The 23,856-nt window shown below is 44.0% G+C and overlaps 1 protein-coding gene across 2 annotated transcripts; it reads right to left on the minus strand.

The window, feature by feature from the left end:
- Positions 1 to 62: 62 nt before the first annotated feature.
- ZDHHC5 (zDHHC palmitoyltransferase 5) lies at positions 63 to 23,071 on the minus strand. 2 transcript variants are annotated; one of them, XM_037039941.1, is made up of 12 exons: positions 22,806 to 23,071; positions 18,538 to 19,698; positions 11,392 to 11,513; positions 7,095 to 7,252; positions 6,164 to 6,336; positions 5,902 to 6,004; positions 5,188 to 5,279; positions 4,638 to 4,770; positions 4,071 to 4,194; positions 3,149 to 3,261; positions 1,841 to 2,700; positions 63 to 1,346 (listed from the first exon to the last, which is right to left on the minus strand). In XM_037039941.1, exons 2-12 carry the CDS (start codon positions 18,639 to 18,641, stop codon positions 1,181 to 1,183), a joined length of 2,148 nt encoding a protein of 715 aa, XP_036895836.1. In that variant the 5' UTR covers positions 18,642 to 19,698; positions 22,806 to 23,071; the 3' UTR covers positions 63 to 1,180. The 2 variants fall into 2 exon arrangements, with proteins under 2 accessions (XP_036895836.1, XP_036895837.1); XM_037039942.1 differs by lacking the exon at positions 22,806 to 23,071 and adding an exon at positions 22,588 to 22,717.
- Positions 23,072 to 23,856: the final 785 nt, after the last annotated feature.

Consider the following 23,856-nt stretch of genomic DNA (forward strand, 5'->3'; position numbering starts at 1 on the left):
CCCACCAGAGATCACTCACCCTGCCTTAACCAGACAAAACAACACAAGTCGGGGGGAGCTGGTTAGATCAGGATTTGTTTTTATTCCTTGTTGGTTTAAAATGGCTAATCAGAATAAAAAATAAAAGGGCCTCTTATTTAGAGGCTGGGGTCTCCTCTGTTCAGAGGTTAGAGCCCAGGTGTCCCCTCTACCCAGCACCATATTGAGGTGGGCTGAGGGGTAACCCCCAAGGGACATCGGAGGGGCCTAGGCCTGCCACTCCTTTTCTCTATCCCCAGTTTTTGGCATGTGATGAAAAATATTGCTTTTTGGATTCTTCTCCTGGCCTTGGATTTAAAAATGTTAACTGTGAGATGGGGGGAGGGATTGAGGGGCTAGTTTAAGAGCCCACCCTAATCCCTCTACCCCAAGAAAAGGGGGGTATGCAGTTGTTTCTGGAGTTTGGCCCAGCTCTTCCTGACCTTCCCACCACCAAAAAAATCATGGGGCTGTGACCCCTTTCCTGGGGAAACTAAGTGCCATCGAGCCTAGAAAACTAACTCTCCTCACCCTCCTCTAAGACCTCCGACTCGCCTCTCCCCATTTCCCTTCCAAACAGTGGTGCTATTTTCTTTATTGTAATGGACAAGAAGGAACCCTGGGGGAAAAGAAGACTTCCAGCCATGTCTCTCTTTTCCTGCTGGTCTGGGGAATGGGAAGAGTTAAGACCCCCCTCCTTAAACATATCCCTCCCTCATCTTCCCATCCCAGGATAGATATATAATTTCTTTGTTATTTATAATATATATATATGTACACATACACCTGGTAACGCAGAAGAGGAAAAAAATAGAATCCGTAACAATAATAAAAAAAATTATTTCTGGTTTAAAAATGATCTGGTTCCCTCCAGGGCGAGCAATTGCACAAACGTCCACTGAGTCTGGTCCAGGGATTAAGGAAGGGAAGGTCTTAAAAGGTAAAGGGGGTTGCTACCCCAGTCTTAGGGCCCCAACTCTCCGACTCCCCAACCCCATTGCATTTTATAAAACGCTCCTCATCCTCTTGGAATCAGTGGTTTAAAAAATGTCCATGCAGGGGAGAGGAGCCCCTTGAGGAAAGGAAGGTGGCCAACTGGGGGGCCCTTTGGTGTAGGCGCAGAGGTGTGGGGGAGGGGAGGTGCCGAAGGCTCACAGAAGGCTCACACTGAAATCTCGTAGGTGGTGCCACCTACTCCTGACACCTTCTTGACTCCTCCCCTTGTCGGGCTACTGAGAGGTGGCTGGCCTGGGCCAGGGGAGGCTGAGCCTATACTCTTGGGCTGCCCGTTGGATTTGCTGTAGGCGGTCTTGAGCTGTACTTCATCTCTGGGAAGAAAGGAAGAGAGGTGTCAGGAAGGGGGACCCAAAACACAGAAAAGGGAAATAGTTTAAAAAAAAAAGATGTACTTTTCTACCTTTTCTACATATATTTTTTTTAGTGTGACACAATTTTTTAATTAAATGGTTTGCACTTAGCACATACATACTTTCTTACCCAAACATCCCATCTTACTGCCCTGCTTGAAACAAGCCTGATTCCCTACTTCCTTCCTCCTCTCCAACAGCAGCTATCTTGTATATTTCCTCTCAGAAAATTACTTTTTAGGAAGACAGGATTAAGAAAAAAGTACTAAACTTCAGCCTCTTCAACAGAAATGAAGAGGCATGCAGGCAGCTGGAGTAAGAATGGAAATGAAGAGGCATCCACAGGCAGGGTGACTCGGTCCATTTGCACAATGTTCAAGGGCAGCCCTGACACGTTCTGCAGGGCAGGATGCTGACTGTAAGTCAGCTGAGGCCCAGGGTGGACGAATACTTACTTGGGTGTCAGTAACGGCTGCAAGGCCACTTCCTCCATCTCAGAGACGCCAGGTGGGGCTTTTTGGCTGCTGTAAGATATAGATCGGCCCAGGTATGGGGCAGTTGGGCCTGGTTCAGGAGACCCTATTCCCCGGCCTCTTAGCCCATCTGGCTTGCCAAAACGGGGGACAGCTGGGCGTCCCAGTGGAGTCTTGCCCAAGGGTGATCTCTTCGAATCATCTGAGGAAGAACTAGTACGAGGGGCATGGCCAGAGCCTGGTGTCGACTGAATGCCTGAGTCCCCCAAGCCTGGTTCTTCCTCACGGCCTGGCAGTGGGGGTGACTGGCGTAGCAGCTTCTCTCGTTCTTGGAGGGAGGCCACAATATGGCGCGACAGATTGTCGTACCGGACTGGTGAGGGCTCTCGGTGTGCTGGGCCGGTTGGCACCAAATGCGGGTGCCTCTCGGCTTCCCGTTGCTGGGCCAGCCGGGCTGACAGGAAGGGAGAGGTGTAGCCTAAAGGCGGGTCTGGCTCAGGCCCTGCCTGCACTGACTCGAAATCAGGGCTGTCTGAAGGAGTGAGCAGGCTGTCATAAGATAGGCTTCCATTGCGTGTCTGGTTGGCCAGGCTCTTGTAGGAGGTGGAGGTTGTGCCCTCTGAACGAATGGACTGCAACTGGCCCAGCTCAAAGCCTGTGCCCTGGGCCGACTTGAGGCTAGAGGAGCGTGAACCACTGGACAGTGGATCGAAGTGAAAACTTTTGCCAAAAGTGGGAGAACGAAAGCTCTCTGGCTCCAAGCTGGGCTCTGAGCGGTAGCTGGGATGGCGGCTGCTCTCGGCGATTGAGGTTGGCTCCTTCAAGCTGTCACCACGACTCAACTGGGGGAGAAAGTAAAGCAGACCCTTAGTGCTGCTCCTCCTGTGACAGACACTAGGCCCTACAGCCCAAGGAGTCCATCAAAGACAGGACCTGTTATATGCCAGCAATGTTTAGACCATTTAAATGCATTATCTTGTTTGACCCCTAAAGCAAATCTATGAGTTGGAACAAATACCCCATTTTAAGATGCAAAGTATAAGACAGGTTAAGTAACTTGCCTATGATGGGTTTTGAACTCAGGTATGACACTTAATCAGTCCTTTTATCTATTATGCTACATTACCTCCTTTAATGAAATAACACTGTTAAAGAGATTCAATCCCACTAACATCAACAATTAGTAAAGTGCTTTTTTTCTTCCCTCTGCCTCTGCTTTCCCTTCTCCCAATCTTCTTCCCAGAACAGCTGGAATACATACAACCCTACTTCTTAGACAGTATTCAGTACCTTGGCGCTGGAAGAATGAGGCATGGCGGCTGATGTGCTGCTGCTACTGTAGCCTGGCCGATACTTGTACATGGTAGGTGTGGGGGGGCTGTCCTTGCCCAAGAGGCTGCTATCTGCAGGAAAAAAGCCCAGAGGGCACCACTTTACAGACTGCTCTCTTAACCTGGCTAGAGTTCCTTCAAGTATAGGGAAGAACAAAGTAGGAATAGATAGATATCTATCTATAGATAGTCCTAGGGAACGTCCTGGTAACATGATTTTGCTGAAATCAAGACTCAAGACTCCTATTAGCTCAGAACTCAGAGTGAGAGAATGCACCTAACAGGTCTAGGGTGCTCTCTGGTATGTCTAGAGATGACAGTTCCTCCACAAATGTCCAATTCACTGGCAGTAACTAAGCAGCATCCCTTTTCTCCCAGCTGTCCAAAGTAGTGGCTCAAGCCCAGGCCAGGTAGCTCAGCTGGTTAGAGTATTGTGCTAATACACCAAAGTTGTGGGCTCAATCCCCTGTCAGGGCACATACAAGAAGCAACAAATGGTCCTAGCTTGTGTGGCTCAGTGGACTGAGCACTGGCCTGTGAACTGAAAGGTTGCTGGTTCAACACCCAGTCAGGGCACAAGACAGGGTGGCAGATGAATTTTTCAGGTGGGAGCATGCGAGAGGTAACCGATCAATGTTTCTCTCCCTCTTTCTCTCTCCCTTCACCTCTCTGAAAATGAATAAATCAATCTTTAAAAAGAAGCAATCAATGAATGCACAGATGGGTGGAACAAATCAATGTTTCTCTCTCCCTTAAAAAAAAAAAAGTGGTTCAAGTGCTACCTGTTGGGTGTTCTCAGCCACAACACAAGCATTATCTCCTAGCCCTTGCCTGTCTTCCCTACAGTTCCGTCGCCGTCTCACTCCTGCTGCTGCCCTTACCCTCATTAGTAGCCAGGTTGAGGTGTGTCCGTAGCCCCGTGTAACGGCTCAGGTCCGGCTTAGGAGGAGGTGGAGGTTCAGCATCTGCAGACTGGCTCTCTGTAATCTCCAAGCTTCCCTTAGACTGGGTAAAGAAGGGCAAAGCAGATTTGGAGAACTGAGCATTACTAGAGGGGTGTTGGAGAGTCAATTACCATGTACTTCTATGTAAACTGGAAGGGAAGACAGGGACAAGAGTCAGTATGGGAATGGTACTGGATAAAGAAAAGTTTTCAACAAGGGTTTAGTCCTGTCACTTATTTGTTCATTCTTACCACTACTTCTTGATCTCTAACCACCTGCAAGCTGCTATGTTAAGTCCAATGAAGACATGGAAATGAATGGACTCAATTTCTAATGTCAGTGAACTTACAATCTAATGGAAAAAAGAAGGTATGTATTTAATTTTAACACAAATCAGAAAGTGGTAAATACTATCAAAGAGATGTAAACTAAAAGCATGTTTATATCTCCTTGCCATGAGTGAGAGTCTCCGAGTTACCTAGCTTTGCTCCCCTAATTCCTCACCTTACTTCTCCTCAGCTCTCCCTGGATGCCATTGTCCATGATCTTCACAGTTATCTGCCCATCTGACACTTCTGGTCGAAGGAAGGGAGGTCTGATTACAATGGTCTTCTCTTTCTTTGGTCTCCCCAAATACCTGAGTGTTAAGAGTGAAAGGGCTTTCATTCACTCATTCCAATGTATCTACCCACTGCCTACCTTGTATAAAGCATTTTTTATTCAAGAAACAGTCTTACCAAGCCAGTGAAAAGATCAGCACTGAACTGATCTCTTTGACTCCATAAAGAACTAGGCCTCAGATACCTTGCTCAAGGCACTCTGGAGTAAATCTCACCCTCAACTCTCAGAGGAGAGTAACCATAACACTTGACGAGTATCAAATGAACTCATAGGGTCTAATAAAGGATGCATATCTCTCCCATGCAGGCATTTACCTTTCTAAAATAATTCTTCCTAAAGCCAGCCTCCCACCAGACCCTCCCAATACCAGAAAGCCCAAAGAAGACAAAAGTTTTGACGAAGGGTAAACAGCAGACCAAAGGGGTAGATGTACCTGGGTGCTGGGGAACTGCAGAGTACACGGCTGACATTGTTACAGCAGCCATTAGTAAAGGGGTTCACACCTCCCCGGAATTTACCCGTAACCTAGAGGGAGGGAAAAAGGGCCAGATCAGTCAGACGATGGGACCCTGACTTCCAAAGACCAAAACACAAACCAAGGACAAATTATTGTATATCTCCTATCTAGGAGATTAAAAGAAAAAAGTAAAACACAGTCCTGCCATCCATCAGCGTATATCTATGATGGCTAAGAATGGCAACTCCAGAGTCCGTGTCTCTCGGTTCAAATCCTAGGTTTTCCTCACCCTAAACATCAGTCTCCCCATGTAAAATGGGGATAAATCTCTGAACATTGAAAACTCAGATAATACACAAAAGAGCAAGCAAGTAAGGTTAGCTATTATTAAATGCATAAAAATAGTTGCCTTTAAGCAGCATTAAAAGCTTCATGGGAGCTGGTACAAGTCTTTTATTAAGTTCCTCTAAGCTCAGAGCCCAAACTGTCCCGTATAAGCAGTCACTCTGTAAACATTTGTCAACTAAGAGAAGGCCTCTGCTCTCATGCTTAACATGAAAAACTTGGCCACCTCCTCATAAAAAATAATCTCTGGGTATCCATTGGTGGAAGCATAGGCTACGCCCTAATCAGAGGGCTAACAGACATATGCCCTGTTCTGCAGGGGTCTCCCATCACTTCTACCCATACCTGTTCATTGGTTGTGCGTCCCCTAGCCACCAGCACCACGTGAAATCCCGTGAGGCCAGCTACAGGGATGAAGAATAAGCCAGCCACACACATCACTGCCATTCTGCAGCCCAAGAGTCAAGGAGAACAGAGCAACATGATGTCACCTTCCCCAGCCCATACTTTGGCTCAAGCCTCTTCCCTTGAGCCTCACTACCACAGAATTTTACCATCCCCATTCTTCCCCATCCCGATCCCACAATCCACAAGCCTTGAAGGATACGTGACAGCCGTGCGGACCCCTGAGAGCTCCTCCATGTGATAGAGGACATAAAGGAGGCCAAAGCCAAACACACCCATAATGTGCGCTGTCAAGGAAAGAAGGAAGAGGAAGAAGTAACGGTAGTTCCGGCGACCAATACAGTTGTTCACCCAGGGGCAGTGATGATCAAATTCCTAAAGGCAAAAAGAGAGACTGAGAGGCATCCTTGGACCACAGCACTACATCACTTTTCGGTCAAGAAGACAAACAAATGGAAGAAATTAAGTGTTCTTTTTAGTAATCTGTGATCATGTTCATCGTTTAGCTGCAAAATTCAAAACCGGTTCAGATAGTTTATCTTGCTCCATTAATATGTAAGGAAGATCTTCCAGAGGTTGATGATCAAAGTCCAAAGTTGCCTCTCAAAGTTTATCCTATGTGACCAAGGAACTCTGAAAGGGAAGAATGTTAGAGGCTTTGCAAAAACATCAAGATTCATAAGAAAAGAGGCTTGGAAGGAAAATTTGGCAGTCAAATGTTTACAGCGAAGTAAAAATTGATTGGAAATAAAGAGTCAAAAATAAAAGCCAGGAATGCAGAAGGAAAGGCAGGAAGAGAAATATAACTAAAATCTGAATGCAACAGCATGATGTTGTAGACACGAGATAACACAAAGCGAGGACAAATAACCAGAAAGATGAACCAAGGGAAGCAAGGCTAGAGCTATGCATCTTGATACTGGGAAAGCCTACAGCCACTTGGGGCTCCTTACGTAACAGAATTGCTCTACCTCTTGTGTGTACATCTCCGCTAACACTCTTTGACAGAGCTAGAACACGCAGCCAGGCAGTTAGCCAGGACTATATGTCATGCAGTATTCAATTCTTACTCTATATGAGTAGGAAGATAACACAGGCTAAGCATCAAGTCTTACCCCACTCAGGGTTCTTACCTCCACACAATTGTCACAGACACTGCAGTGGGAACATCGAGGAGGACGGTAGAAGCGGCAGGTGGCGCACCATTTCATGCGCACCTGGATGCCCTTGATTTCCACTGTTTTGTAAAGGGGAGCTCGGAAGTCATCTTCCTTATCTTCATCCTCTTCAGCTGCAAGGAAGAAAGTCAACTAAGAAACAACTGTACCAGAACTGTACTAAGCACTAGGGATAGAATATGGCCTCTGCCTTCAAGGAATACAGACTAATGGGGGAGAGACTAGGAACTAGTAATTCTAATACTATGAGATCAACTGTATATACAACACTATGGGAACACAGATGAAGAAGCAATTTATTCTGTACTGAGATAGAAGAAGGTTTAAGAGAATATGACTCAGATGTGGCTGTGATATGGGTACAATGATATTCTTTGTTTATACAGTACAAATATATTGTTAAAGAAATAAATTACATGTTAAAGCATATATATATATATATATATATATATATATATATATATATATATAATGAGTTTGCAAAACAGTTCAATATCTGCAAGAGCAAGACTAAACTATACTAATCCAAGAGAGGACCTAACATCAACTTTTTTCCCTAGGCACAAAGCCCTAGTCCAAAAGACCTTCCGCTATTATATTCACTCCTGTACATACATATTTGCTATTGTTTCTTGACTCAAGACATCTTCTTTCAATTTTCAGCTATCAAAAACCCACCATCCCACTTCAAAACTTATAGGACATTATTTGCCTTCTCATCTACAGTGTACATTTTTTTTATTAATCTAGAAAAAATACATGTGGGAAGGAAAAAGTAAGTAACAGTGTGGGGGTTAAAAATTAAATTTTCCAGTTTTACTGAGTTGGGGGAATGCTTACAATGTCAGTTAAAAAAAATGCACGGTAAAGAACTATACAAATGACTTATATGCACAGTGTACAAAAAATGCTTGAGATTCAATAAGAAAACCACCCAACTTGAAAACGTGCAAAAGATATGAGCAGACACCTCACCAAAAATGATAACATATGACACAAAAGCAAATAAAAAATGTTCACCATCATCTGTCATTAGGTAATTGCAATTTATTAAAATCAATTAGATACTGCTGTACCCATTAGAATGATCAAAATCCAGTAAAATTTAAAAAAACTCAAAACCCTACACAAACAAAAAGATCCCATCTTAAGAATAGAAATAAAAATACACACATCTATGTATTATATTGCAACTATAAGTCTTCAATTGCTGAAGGAAATAGAAATAGTAGTTACCTGTGGGCTGTGAAATTATAGGTGATTGCTGTCTTATTTGTACTTTTTATATAACAAATATTCAATATAAAAGTAAAGATTTATTAAATCTTTTAAAACTGTTTTAAAAACAGTTTTTCTTTTAAAAGAAAAAATTCAGACTTGGCTGCTGTAGCTCAGTGGATTGAGCGCGGGTCTGCAAACCAAAGGATCGAAGTTCAATTCCTGGTCAGGGCACATGCCTGGGTTGCAGGCCAGTTCCCAGCAGGGAATGCGCGAGAGGCAGCCATACATTGATGTTTCTCTCCCTCTCTCCTTCCCTCCCCTCCTAAAGATAAATAAATAAAATCTAAAAAAAAAGAAAAAAGAAAGCCCTGGCTGGCGTAGCTCAGTGGATTGAGCGCGGGCCTTCGAACCAGACAATCGCGGTTCGATTCCCGGTCAGGGCACATGCCTGGGTTGCAGGCCGGTTCCTTGCAGGCTAACTACCAGCAGGGGACACACAAAAGGCAACCAAACATTGATGTTTCTCTCCCTCTCTCCTTCCCCTCTAAAAGTAAATAAATAAAATAAAATCTTAAAAAAAAGAAAAAATTCAAGTGCTACTTAATTTGAAATTTCTGATCTTTCCACACCATCATCTACCAGAGTGAGCTCATTCTCTTTTTAACTGTATAATTCTTTGATTATTCTTATAACTTATTCATATAAACAACTTTCCTATCTTCCCTTCTGAGCTTTTTAAAAAATCACCCCAAATGGCCATATTGCCTTCTTCCATATAGAGCAGCAATTTTCTGCCTTTTTGATCTCATGGCACACATACACTAATTAATAAAATTCTGCAGCACACCAAAGCATGTACTTTTTGCCAATCTGACAAAAAAATAGGTATAATTCTGACTCCTTCACATGGGACGGCCATTGTTATTAGCTATTATCATTTTTTCATTTGATAATCTAAGGGAAAAGAGGTCAATGCCCCCAACTAAATAGTCAGGAATTGCATGTTTTAAAAATTATTGTGGCACGCTGATATAGCTGGCTAAATATTTGATGAAAGAACATTAAAGGTTCATTAAGATAGTCCTACTTGTCTTTAGATACTCAAAGTTCCTTAAATTCAATTTCATTCCCCTGATCTTTGAAGCAGAAGTCACAAATGAAGCACAGTGACATGAGCTGTTTTGAGCAAAATGAAATTCAGAAGCATTTCATCTCACCAAAGGTGCTATCCCAATGCCACTTGTTTCCCTCTTAGAAGGTAACTCCATGTTTGAGAGAAAAATTAGATGTCTTCAGCCATTTCTTTCCTTCTACCTCTTAGTCTACTAGTGATGATTCTTACTCTCACCTCCTGGCTCAGGAACAGCTTCTGTATGCAAAACCCTCCCAACGTGCAAGGGAAAGCACCCCCTTCCTAGCTCTTCAATTATCCCCTTTCTTCTATTTCAGTGTCTCCCTCTTCTCTGGTTCCAGCTCCTCAGTCTACCAACATGCTAAAGTCTTCTGTAGCATAAAAATCAAAAAACAAAAAAACCCTCCCTCTCTCATAAGATATTTCATCATTTGCCTTTTTTGCTTCACTTCTTGAAAGAGTAATCTTAATATTCATTAACTCTTCTTCTTCATTTCCTGTACACTGCCTTCCAAACCACTAAAATTTTGGTAATTTAACTGTATCTCTCTCACGTACATACATAAACACACTATTAAAAACAATTCTTGTTCAGATCACTAATTTCTTCATTACCAAAAACAATGGGAAATTTTGAGTTTCCATACTATTAATCTATTTTCTGATACTGTTAACCATCAGCTACTTCGTTAACTTTCCTTAGTTCCAACTTTGCTCAGTGTGTCCTCCTACTAACCTTTCCTGCTCAGTCCCTCTTCCATGGTTCCTCCTTCTCCTTGCTCCTTATTAAAATGTCAGTGCTGGTCAGGTCTGACCTTGGTCCTTTCCTAATCTCCTTCTACTTTGTCTAGACAACCCTACTTCTCTTACTTTAAATACCACATGGCTAAAGACTTGGAGACCTTAGTCTTGGAGTCTGACTACTCAATTGTGCATCAGGCAACTCTACCTAAATGACCCATTAGTACCTCAAATTCAACACGTCTGAGACACCGTCTTCTCTCCAAACCTATTCAACGTTCCTATAGCTTGTGTCTTGGTTTATAAAAATCCGCATCAAGCTTATCTCCCAAGTTAGGAACCTTGGAACTACCCTGCACAATTTCTTTACCCCCTCACTCTCCCCCAGTAAGCAACTGGTCATGAAAAATTCTGTTTAGTCTACTTCTGAAAAATCTGTAAATCCAGTCTTAAATTCAATTTCTCATCTGGTTTGATTTATTCCAATAGCCTCCCAAATGGTATCTGTACATTTTATTATTTTTGTAAAATGAAACCTAGTCCTGTGATTCCTCCAATTAAAGATCACTTGCTGTCCAAAGGAAAAAATATATATTTATTTCCGCATGTAAAGTCTTCCATAATTGGGCTCTGGGTTTTTCTTTTGCCCCTTCTGTACCCACCATGCACTCTACCTTCCAGCCCACTGAATTCAGCATTCCATGACTATAAGTTTCTGCCTAGAATGCCATTCCCTCCCATCCTCTACTTGGTAGATAGGGTCTTTCCTACCTACCTTTAGCAGCATTTCCCAATTACTCTGGGCACATATTAGCACACACTTTTCCATGGTCTCACAGAACCTTGTCCATGCCTCCAGTACAGCTTGTATCATCCTGTTACAACTGTCTAATTCATCTTGGATATTACTGTGCCTAGCAACAATGCCCAACCCATATGTTTGAAATATATTTCTGCAGAATAGATAACTGAAAATCAAAGACTTGATTCAAAGTGACTCACATAGCTAGAAGTTATGACATAGAGCAATGAAGGCCCTGACCTGCTTTTCCTCATTAGACTAAACCATGGACTTTTAAGGCCCAGGACCCAATACAGACCCGAAAGTCATTTTTGAAAGGTAGTAAGAAGCTTCAAAAGAGGAGAAGGAGATCTTACCTCGAGGGAAAATCCCTGGGTCCATAAAGGTGGCCATGCTGAAGTTGGCCAGCACAAAGAGAAAAACAATCGCATTGTAGATGGGCACTGCAGGTGACACACTGAGGCTTAGTCCTGGACAGCTGCACAGGTAAGAAAGAAAATGAGGGGCTGGCTCTAACACTTTAGACACCAACCATACAAAGATTTATGAAGATTCAGCCCCATACCTACACTTAAATCTTGTGTGGTTCACCTTTGCTGTCTCAAATTATTTAATACTTCCCAACAAATGGGTCTAGTTTCCCACAAAATGCTCATTTTACATCAAGGTACGAGACTCTAAATCTCTCTACTATTAACCCTTTGCACTAAGATCTATTTTCTTTAGAGCCTTCCTTTCTTTCCTGATAGGAGAGAAAGTCTTTCTTCCTTCCCTTCTTTCTTTCCACACGTTTTAGAATCTGCTCTTATCTCCTTTTTAACAAGGCACAAGAACTGGGAACTGAGTATGTAACTGATACCCGTTATACTCCCATCTCTGGAGTGGCCTGAGGCTTCTGGATCCCAGCCATGCCCCAGTGACCTATACACTGGCCCAAAGCATGGGACACCACCTGCCTCTCTGGCATCCACTCCCTCTGACTTTGTACAGCTCTCAACTGCCTGATGCTTCTTCACTGCATCAGGTATTTCTGAGAGTTTTATTCAACCGCAGGCTAGTTCTCAAGGTGAAAAAACAAACCACAACATCCAGCTATGGACTGATATCAAATCACAGAACTAGACCTCTTGAGGTCTCTAAATGAAGCAGAAGACTGGGGAAGAAAAAAAGAAACCGTATCAGACCAAAGCGCTCTAAATTCTGTAGGAAAAAGAAACTGGCCAATATACCCTATATTCCACAGGGTTCAAATCAAGAGATATGCTTTAGGTAACTTTTCTTGGCACAAAAAACAAGAGTGCCCCAGTCTCGGATTACGCTCTGTTTCCGTCGGGATGTGAGTCTACCGGAAACGCCGCAGGTGCTCTTCCTTTTCTGCCGCTACCCTGGGAACTGCAAGTTTCAGAACACAGATGTGCTGGGTGCTTTGTCAGTATTATCAAAAGGCCTCTCTCTCCTGTCTGACTCAGGAAGAACTGCCCATTACAAGACGTGCTAAATACCCTAATCTGCTTTGTGGCTGAGAACTTAATCTCCAGAATTAGGACAGCATCTGTCTTTGTCCCTTTTATCTATACCAGTCAGAAGGAAAGGAAGAGTTCACTGAGGGAAAGGAAGAAGGGGCCAGGAGAACAAGAAAGCATGAGTCTGGAGAATTCATCCACGACAGTCCTGGATTCTGTTGTGATGTGTCTCCAGCAAAACAAAAAGCACAGCCCTGAATAGTGTGATTCAAGACAGTGTGCAGGAACTGAGCTCCCCATTGAGATATAAACTAATGGTAAGAGATGAAGGCGATTGTTACAAAGCATCTCACAAGTCCTGACCACCACCATTTAAGTAAATATTATATGCAAGGATTTTTGGACAGTAAATATCAACTCTCTGCTTTTCCCAGTAGGTTGGTACATAAAATCAGAAGATAATGAGGTTAGAGTAAAGGCACTGATTTTAAGTGTAAAACAGACCTTCCGTCATAGTTCTGGGTTTATTCTAACAAAGTCTCCTACAGAAGCCTATTCCTCTGGGGATTCTTTGGTTTAGAAAAGATGTCCCCCTACCTCAGTAGGGTTTGGGGTGAACTACAAGCAAGAAGGGAGAGTCCTTACACAGCCCCACCTAAAGCCTGACTTCCCAGGCTCCTTAGGAGGGAGGGAGAGAAACTGAAAACCAGTCATCCAGGTTAGAGCCCCTCCCTAGTACTTAGCTGTCACTTCAATTTCCGCCTGGGGAAGAGGAGAAAGGGTGACTCATTTGACTCCTACAGCCTGGGAAGATAATTAGAAGAGAAAAAGAAATTAAATCCTTAGAACACTGAAGTACCATGATCTAAGTCTCATTCCTAGACTTGGCCATTATGGCTACTATGGCAGCCTCTTGAGCTTCTGAAAAAATAAGGGCACCTCCGTTTCCAAGGGAAACTAAGGTGAATGACCATGAGACATCAGCTCCCTTGCAGGCCCAAATGTCAGTTGTTCTGTGAGTTTCTGCATTTCCACTCAAAGCAAATCACAAAAGTTCTTCTGTATCCTGCCAAATACCTACCCTTGGATAATGAACTTTACCCCTACAGCCTTCTTAATATAAACCCATACTAAGTAAAGTGTGAAATCCTAGAATTGAGTTCCAGTATCTGTTGCCAAATTAAAGCCTGCCCTAAAGTAGCAGTTTCTAGAAATGATACAGAGTATTTGCTCCCAGATTCAAATCGGGGACCCACTGCTTCCAACCTGAATACTCTAGCTGAAGGAGCACCCTAACCGAGGAAAGACATGTGTGAACAGATACGGTTCCTGCCATATCCCACATTCTGTTTGGCTTGGGAGAGGCTTGCTGTTGCTATAGTATTTTGTCAGATTCCTAGGTGACCACCCCAAGTAGCCTGTCTGAATCTGTTGCCTTTGATGGAAGGAGATGAGGCCTGAGCTGAGAGCTGTTGGGGCTCGTCCTCAGACTATGCAATAATCATAGAGCTCCAAAGCACAGGGCGTAGCCATAGCCCAGGAGGCTGACTGGCTGGCTGACTAACTCACTGATGAAACTCCCAGACCTATACCACCTCAGAAAGAACAGGTTCTTCTGCCCACCCATTCAGCCCTCCTATTTTCAAGCCAAATAAAATGGGGAGAGTAGGTTTCAATACCTATACTCTTGAAAATCTGTTTCCTAGCCTTCTCTAACACTTCCTATTATATAAATTGTTCAATTCCTGGTACAGAAACCAAAGTAGGAGTCAAGAAGGTTTGGATTTTAATCCTCTCTCTGTCACTATTTTGCTAGGTAGCCTTACGTGACCCACAGAAAACTCTCCAGGTTCATTACTTCAACTACATAATACAGACATGAGAATGAAGGAGACAATGTTTGAAGAGATCCTAGGGTTCTATTTAAACCAACTGACTTTATGCTGGACATTCACTGGCTAAAAGATACACAAAAGAACATTGCTAACTACTGCCATCATCATCAATTATCATTCCAACTCCACCTTCATCCTTAATTCCACTTCCCCATTTGAGGTACTGGAGATTCAAGAGCACTTGAAACGTAGGCACTACGCTCCTAAAGAACAGGTCTATGCATTCCATCCATACCTAGCACATAGTTTGAGTGTATGACTAGTGTTCCTTGTTAATGAGGAAAGGCTGGAAGGAATACCCCACTTCCTGCCCCTGGGGAGCTTCAAGAGTCCACAGGAAAACAACTTCTCCCCATATGAGTGGACAAGTTTCTCTAAAAATACTTCATCTGTGGTGTACCTGTAACCCAGACTTCCAAGCTGCTCAGTGGAAGACCTAGGACCTGGGAACTTATTGCTGGATGGGAAAGCAACACAGGGAAGGAAAAGCAACAACCAATGCTCAAACAATGCCCTAAATCACAAGACTGCTCCCCTCCCCCTCAAATCAGATGCTAGCACCTCCCCAGTCCCGAAAAAAGGACCAGAGGGAGAGCCAGTCACTCAGGTTGCCCAACTCTCGGGGGTAAAAGGGTTGGGAGGGACCAGAGGTAGAAACTGAAAGGAAGAAAGCTCCCTCATGGACGGGACAACACCGGAAAGACCATCCCAGATTTCTGCACAACCCTGATTTCTAGCCTTCCTGCAGAGGGTCACCTGCAGCAGCAGAGGTTCACCCCCATGCCCTACCTACTGACTTTAAAAGGAAACAAAATGAGGCACTGGTTGACTTCACTCACAGTTCAAGGTGACTTTAGAGGATACAATTCAGTGATTTATTTCAAACGGTATTGCCCTAAAAAGATCTCAGGGACCCCCAGAAAGACAAAGAGGAGACATCAAGTGGCTGGGCCTCTACGCGTCAGCCTCACTTGAATCAGACAGCTCTACTCTTAGGCCTTATGTACTGGGATTCCAAATAAGATCTGATTTTAAAAAGGGGTCATGCTGCTTAAATCAACTGCTCTAGGTCAACTTCCTCATTATGCAGAGAAAGAAACAGGTCCAACAAAGTTTAATAAGCTTTACCAAAATCAATCTCCCAAAAGTGGTTATCATCTGACCTAGCACTGCCACCTTGCCAATCACAAAAGGAGGCTGAGGATCCAGGCACTTTATCTTCAATGCAGCATCTAATGCCTAATTGGGAGGGGAAGGGTTACTTTAGCAGACACTCCCCCTCCCAAACAGAGAAAAGGGGAAAGAATTAAGACATAATCTCCAATAACTCACCTGCTCAGTTTTAATACTGAATACTTCAGTGAACAAGGGGGGACGAGGCTCCTAGAAGGAAAACCTCAACTGTGCTATTCAAGCTTCTCTGGGGCAGATCACCATTTTCTGATGACCAAACCCAACTGATAATTTATGTTCGTAGCTTTCCCCACTTGACAAACATGGCAGGTAAATTACACCTAATTGGTTGAAGCCTATATGCCTCCACTAATTATGTCTGCCAGCTGAAAGGGACTCTGCCTCGTACTCAGTCCTCTAGGTTCCAACGAAACTCTCGCCTGGGGCTTACACAGATACTGGAGACAGTTTGTAGCCTCATGAAGAGAATAGGAGGATGACAGAGTAGTCACACAGTTAGGGCCCCGAAAGACAAGAAAAGTCTTTTTCTTGTCTACTTGAGGTCATAAATTATTTTTTAGGTTGTATACAGTTTTAAGTGGAGTTCTCCAAGGAAATGAACCTCAAAAGGGATAGGCTGTGTGGGAGAACAGTTTTTGAGAACGGTGGCACTTGGGCCCAGATATGTGCTTATGGAGGAACTGCTCTAGTCACATGGAGAGGAAGAGACGAGAATTTCAGAGGTTCAAAGAAAGATAAGCGGGTGTTTGCGTCTCCACAGGTGACTGGGAAACCCTAGGCAGGAAAAGAGAAACCAGAAATTGGTCCTGAGGAAAGTGCCAGGGGGAACCTATGAATTCTAACTTTGGATTAGAGACAGTAATTCCAAATAGAGTTAACACTGTCCTCCAAAATAATTTTTCCTAGGGCTCAGAGACCATGAAATAAGAAGGGCCCCTACTTTTCTGGCACCAGAGAACGGAAAAGTAGGTTAAACAGCTTCAACTATCAGTTGAGAAAATGCCTATGTCAGGACAACAATTTGTGGTGAAACTGGTATAACCAGCCAAGCACTTCGCGATGTTTCCAGATTAGCACATTAAGAGCAAAGATTCTGCTTGCCCTATCTCAAGAACAGATGGGTTGAAAGAGAAAGACCACTTAGTACCCTGAATTTACAACTTCCCTAAGGCTTTTGTTTTCTCTTGAAGAACAGAACCTCCCCAATTCAGCAGGTCTAGGGGTGTCTAAGTGGTCTTATACACATCCCTCCTGACACAGCACCACAATGGGCTACAAGGATACTGAGTTCCCATATAAATGTCCCATGGTTAAAATGTTGATTCCACCCACTAGCCATAAAGCAGAAACCGAACCAAGTCTGACACTAAGATTCACTCCTCCTCAAGGCAGTCAATGCATGAAGAAGGACAGAACACCAAACATGTTCAGACAAAGATTATAAAGCACAGAAAAGTGCAGGGCTGCTCTAGATCCCGGAGAGACTCGGCAGGTATGTTCAGGCTGGAGAGCTGGGGACCAAGGAATCTGACTTCTACTCATCAGAGGAAGAGGTGAGAAATTAGATGATACTCATACTTTAGGTAATAGATCTGTCCTTACCTAAAAACTAAGTAGAAAACATCACTATTACTTTGCTGACCCACATTTTTTAGAATTCCTTTTGACATAAGCTCAATTTGGAGGGTTTCCCTCCTTCTTTTCTCAGATTCAATTCCTGTTTGCTATCTCTCCCCCAAACAGAAACTGCCCCCACCCCAGCAATTCCTGCTTCGGTCATCCCTCAGAGAGTCCAAACTGCTTTCATTCCCTGCCACTTCATTTCTTCCTCTTCCCTGCAACTTCCCACTGCTCTAAACAGCACCTCACAATGAGGTCTGAGCCTGAACCACAGCAAAGTGAACTCTCCAGAAAAAAATCTACCATACTGATTGTTTCAAGAGCTACAACTACTGTATTTTGCCATGTATAATGCACACTTTTTTGCCCAGTTTTGAGGGAAAACAGGGTGCACATTATACACAGACATAATGATCGCATGCCATGGACACAATAATCCCGTGTACAGTGCGCACAGAAACGTGGGTGCACATTGTACACGGCAAAATACTAAAATACCAACTCAACAGTTCAAGGCTCAGAGGGCTGATACATGTTAGGTTATGAAAAGGTAACAGCAAAGACACTTCCCAGACAGTTGACTGTTACAATACTGGGGAAAAAGGGAAGAACAAATCACCCCGTCCCCTCCAATAACAAGCAGACAAAGTATGAATGTCCCAAGTGGGAAATCTTTTAATCGCCAACTGCTTTTCCTAATGGGACTGGGGAATGAGAGATGACTGCCATTCCCTTCAGCGGGAACTAATATAAAGGAAGTCTCCTAGAACTCTCTTCCTAAATAAAACTTGCCTTCACTTCCCAGTGGCCTTCATGTCCTAAGTAACAGTAAAAGCCAAACCTCTCTCATTGGTGTATCTTCTAAATCAATTCTGAAATTCTCCAATACCATCAGTTCCCACAATCTTAAATTTAAGCTTCCCATATCCAGGGGAAAAACCATTGCTATCTGAAAAACCTTTTGTCTAGTCAGGTTCTCTTTTCTCTGATTGCTTAAGGTGCTTCGAGCCTCTCTGGTGGTTTCCTCCCACTTCCTTCCTAGATCAGGATCATCTAATGATGGAGCTGGGTAGGAAAATATGAACATTTGTGATTCCAGAGGTAGGGAGATAGAGGAAGAAGGAAGATTCAATGGCATAAAATTTGTAACAAAGCTCAGAGAACAGCCTTTTCCTCACTCTTCCTACCACATCTCTTAGACCTGGATTTACCTCTTATCAGACATCCAACACAGAGTCACTTGGCTTTGAAAGCAAAACTCAAGAGAAAAAACTCCCCATCATTTCCCATGGAATGCCCCCCCCAATACAACCGCTGGGAAAAAACTCACGTAAAGGCAAAGAAGAGGGTCGTAGCTCCCACTAAGAAGATGGCGGCTGCTGAGACCGGAACATACTTGCTGGGTTTGAATCTCTTTCCAGACTCTGCGGGCATGTTGGAGGTCTGATGGGAGATCTGCCCTGCCGCATAGCCCAGGCCCACACAACGGCAGAACAGACAAGAAAATGGGATGAGGGCAACAACGGAGATAAGAGCACAGGACACCAGGGAAAGAGAAAATTTAAAATGATCACCCTTCCCCCTCCCAAATAAAACCAAAGGTCAAAAGATCTCAAATGAAGGAAAGCACATGGGAGGGGGAAAGGTGATTCCAAATAACGAATAACCACCTCCCCAGAACGAGGCAGAAGAGATTAAGAAACACAACTTGCACAGTTTAAAAACTGGAGACAAACAGGAGGCTGTACACATGCAAATGGCTGCAGGGAGAAAATACAGGCAGTCAGACAGATCAAGGAACAGCTCATGGAGACAAGTCTTCTGAAGGAAAGAAGGGGAGCAGACCAAGGTCGGACAGAACACCCCGGGCAAGGAAAGATCCTTCTGCAGAGATACTGTAGCACCTCCACAACTCTACACTCCCACAAAACGTGCGTGCACCAACAGAGGTGTGCTCTGTGTTTCTCTTTTAATCCAAGAAGGAACCTGGGGCCCCTTTTCAGAAGAAGCTGTTTTTTACTGCAGTCCTTATCTTTTTGGCAGTTTTCTCAATGCCACCACTCCCACACCTTGACTTTAGAGCTGGTAGTCTGGCGATGGTGGTTTAATTTTATTTATTTTCTTTTGATGGCTAAGGCTGGGCAGCAGCTGTTACAAGATTGAGTTGTAAATCCTTTTCTTTGAAGGGGGAGGGAAAACAGAGAGAAAGCAAGTGCTTCTGTCTTCAATCTCTTCTTGTTATTCCCAAGCCCTTTAAGGGCTCCGTTTCCTAGAGAGTTCATGTAAAACTAAAGGGAAACATAAAATCCCTGAGGCCATGTTCTTCCCAATAAGCAAAATAAGATGATCAATTCCACTCGATGCTTTTCAAAGGTTACTGTGGATGAGAGCAAAGTTCCAAGGAAGTCCCTGTTTTCAGGTTACTCAATGTCTCTGATCTTCAGTATTGGCCTATCTGAATGCAGAGTCCAACTGGGTTACAGTGCCTCACCTGGGAAAACAAAAGCAAAAAAAACAAGTATCTTTACCAAAGAAATTCTTTCAGGGCATTTCCTAAGAGCATCAAGGCTAAAACCCCACAGGCCTTTTAAAAGAAAGATTAGTTAGTTTCCAGTTCAGTTATGTATATGATGGGCTCTTAATTAGGAGGACAATGGATCCAGAATACTTCACTCTTCCAAGTGCTGCTCATACCTGAAAGAGAACAACATGGCTTCACCTGGCCTAAGGTCATCAAAGAACTAGTTCTTGTAAAGGGCCCATCTCACCTGACACAAACAATAATAAATATCACCATCTAAAAACAAATAAGGGCACAGGACTGAAAGGCAGTCCTAGAAAATAGATTTCTCTTTGTAAGAAGAGTATTTATTGCTACAATGAAAAGAGGAAAAAAATAACCTCAAATTAGGACAATAAGTCTCATTTCCTTTTTGTTTCTGTCTCTCTCTCATCCCTCAAAGCTTTTTAGCTATAACCCTGAAGAGGTAGAAGCTGAACTTTTGGTTGTTCAAAGTAACACATGAAAGGACCTGGGTGAGAAATGTTCTTGCGCTGAAAGATGAGATACCCTCTGTGAGAGACTGAGTCAACCCTAGGGGCTGGTCCTTTTCTTCCAAATTCAACAGTTTTTTTATTCTTACACTGGCCTATTAGGAAGTGAACTGAGCCCCACCTTCGCTGATACGATTAAAAGTAACAATTATTTATGTTGACGGTAGTAGCAAAATAACACTAGCACTTCGGATTTTATAGGATGCTTTTCATCTAGTGATCTCAAAGCATTTAACTCACATTAATGGTGACAGAGTCCCTTATCCCACCCCACAAAATTGAAGGCTGGAGAATGCCTGAGGCTATTCCACTGAATCACTTGAGCAGTCAAGTTCAGAGCCCAAGAGTTCACAGGCCCCTTAGTAAACCTAAATCCCATCTACCTATTTCTCATCCACTAGACTACCTGGCAAGTGATGACAACTTGGAATCTTCAGACCAAAACTTTTGCTCATTAGAACTTAAAAATAAAGTTTTAACACACGCCAAATGATCCAGTATTTCCCTTAATACCAAAGCTAGAGATTAAAATATCAGAAGATTTAAATAATGAAATACAAATGTGCCCTGGAATTTATCATTTCTTCTCTTACCTGTGGCATGGAAAGCAAAAGAGCTCTCCTTCAAAAGATGCATACCTCTCTCTCTTTAAAAAAAAATGTGTTTTAGAGGGCCAAACATCAATAGCAGAACAAAGTGAACACTCAGAGATTACAAAATACTATTAGCATCCTAAAAAATATAAATCCTCTCTAGCCCCTAATTCTGTAACTATTTAACTCTTGGGTTCCTATAGGAATCAAATCCCAATCTTCTGAATGTAGGCCAAAGTAACTAACTTTGTTAACAATGAGAAGCAATTCTTGATTTGTATACAGTACTATTAAACTTTCCCCTCAAAACCCCAAAAATAAAATGGAAAATTGCACTTCTTATATTTTATCTAGAGTAGAATATCATTTCTACAGCATACCTTATTTCAGATTACATTTTATAGTAAGAAATAAGTCACATCCCAGCTAATACTGCCACAGTAATGCAGAATCATAAAAGACCATGCAATTTTGGGAGTACAATACTGAGAAACAAGAGATCAGCATCTGAGAGATTTGGGGGATATACTCGTACATTAGAAGGGACAAGACATAACCTAAGAATGTACTGGGTACAATAAAGACATACCAAGTCTTAGCAGAAGGATGTGCTGCAGGCAGTAAGGATAAGATTGCAGGGTGAGTGTGTTTCATCAGAGCCAGCAGTCTGGATCCATACCAGTATAAGAACGGTGTGCAAGCATGTGTATGATAGATGCACAGAGTAATCTATGGAATGGAAATAGTATATATGAAGTAAACTTGAGAATGAATATATGATTTGAAGGCTTTCATAAAGATTTAACACAAGGAACGCTTTAAAGCGGTGAATGGATATGAACAGTACCACTAACAGCACAAGTATTGTTTGTTGAAATAAAGAGGTGTAGAGTAAATCTGAATACAAAGTAATCAAGGTATCAGAGAATCATCCCCATGTCAAGATATTGGCTGAAGAATCAAGCAGAAGTTTAACCTGGGTATTATCATTATATACCGAGGTAGGAAAGTACACGGATATGTAATTCTTGGAAGCATTAGGTGAGTTTTGAAGAATGGGTGACAATGAGCATTCTGAAGAGACTTGATACAGTAGAGAGGGATACGAATATAAGATCAACCTAGACAAGATGACATTAATCAGGAAGTGAAAAATCCAAGGCAGAAAAGTGGTCTACAATATAATATATATCTGATCCTACACCTCCTTTCATAACTTTAAATCACTTTCTTACTTCTCATCTCAATGTTTTCATTCGACCAAGTGGGTAAAACATCTTTCAACTCCCTGTCCCAAGAAGAGCCAGATTCCTATTGGTAAAATATTGGCAAACACATCCGAGTTCTTTTAAAACGTACAAAGTACTAAAACCATGGAGTACCCGGTTAGTGGTGGTGAGGAAGCGGACGGATGGGAGAGAACAGGTAACAGGATGAGGCTTGAGCCTAAGTAAGTATCAGCAGAGTGAGAAGGGTGAGGGACCTGAGACGCAGGGAGGTAAAAGAGGAACAGCACTCAGTCCCCACCCCGAAGCTGGGGCAAAGCGAATCCCCGTATGGGGCAGAGCTGACTGAGACCCAGAAGACGGGATCGCGGCGGCAGGGCCCACTGGGGCTGCGGGAGACTGCAGAGACCGGCCGCGAAGGGCCGGGGGCGGAAGGGGTGGCGGCTGAGCGTCAGGAGCTGAGAGGGGCCGGGGTCCCGGGCTAGGACCAGGCGGCCCTGCACTAACCCGTTCTGAGCCCGGGCGGCGTGGATCCCCGGCCTCTCTTCGTCGTCCGTTTCCGGGCCCACAGGTCCCGCCGCAATTGGATGACCCGGGCCGGAGAAGGAATGGGGCCTCAAACCACCTCCCCCTCTTCGGTCCCCCTTCCCTAGAGGTCACTCTCCCCTCCCACCTCATTGGCCCCGCACTTCCGGTTCCGCAGGGGCCGTGTCCTCCGCACTCACCCCCGGAGCGGTTCCAGTCAACACTGCCTTCGTTATCGCTACCGCCTCTCGGCAGTGCCGTCCGGCCTCTGAGAGGCAGCGCGCGGCCCCCGCACGCTCCAAGCCCGCCCTGCTCCGCGCGCTCTCGCTCAGCGACGCTCGTCTTCAAGCCAGCGCGCGGCCGTTGCCCTTAGTGCCGGGTCTCGAACCCTTCCAGCGTCCCCATTGGCTCTCTGTCACGGGCGCGCACGACGTCTTGCGCCGAGCACGCTTCTCTCATTCATGCGGCTCCTACCGCCGCGCCCGCCCCCACTCACTCACCCATTCACCCATAGCCCCCACCCCCACTCCGCTCTAGGACGTGCGCGCGAACCCTGGCGACCGCAGCGACCTCGCGGGCTGATTGGCTACAGGAGCACAGCGCCGTACGCACGCGAGAAAGCGAGAACGCGCCCGCAAGGCCGTGGGGTTCAGCAGAAGACTAGAAGAGGGGGGTTCGTATACTGCGCAGAAGTCAGAAATGAGGAAATGACTGGGAGAGCCTTCCCTTTTCTTGCGTGTTACTTTCTATTCTTACTGCATCCAAGCAGAAATCTTCGGAACTAAAAAGCAGTTATGTGTGTACTGGAAGAACTCAAAAGCAAGCAGCCACCCTCTCGGATTCGCAAACCCCCTTCACGTAAATGTGGTACAGCCAAGACAGGCTTCTAGTGTAACCAATCACCTGTAGAGGCCCCGCCGTCTTCGTGCTTCAGCTCCTTCACTCATTGGCCAAGCTTTTGGCGACTAACTACCCCTCCCCTCCAGCACTAATTTTTTTTTTAATCAGGGCGAAAACTTTATTTAAAACAATTTTTAAAAAGATTTTATTTACTTTTGGAGAGAGGGAAAGGGACGGAGGAAGAAACAGCAATGTGCAAGAGATACGTCGATTGACTCCCCCTCCCACGCTCCCAACTGAGAACCTGGGCTGCAACTCAGGCCTGTGCCCTGATTGGGAATCAAACCGATGAGCTGTTCTTTTCGGTTCACAGCTCAATCCACTGGGCCACACCAGCCAAAGATAAAATCA

This window comes from Sturnira hondurensis, unplaced genomic scaffold (genome assembly GCF_014824575.4).
Source record: "Sturnira hondurensis isolate 20B ecotype Veracruz unplaced genomic scaffold, ASM1482457v3 Scaffold0002101, whole genome shotgun sequence".
NCBI lineage: Eukaryota > Metazoa > Chordata > Mammalia > Chiroptera > Phyllostomidae > Sturnira > Sturnira hondurensis.

Bases quoted from the DNA above. Each gene is read 5' to 3' on its own strand.
- ZDHHC5 (XM_037039941.1), bottom strand. From the start codon at position 18,641: ATGCCCGCAGAGTCTGGAAAGAGATTCAAACCCAGCAAGTATGTTCCG. The intron at 4,195-4,637 runs GTGAGGAATTAG...TTCTTTACCCAG, and splicing joins GAGAGCTGAGGAGAAGTAAG to TCTAAGGGAAGCTTGGAGAT. The intron at 3,262-4,070 runs GTAAGGGCAGCA...TTTTTCCTGCAG, and splicing joins CAACCTGGCTACTAATGAGG to ATAGCAGCCTCTTGGGCAAG.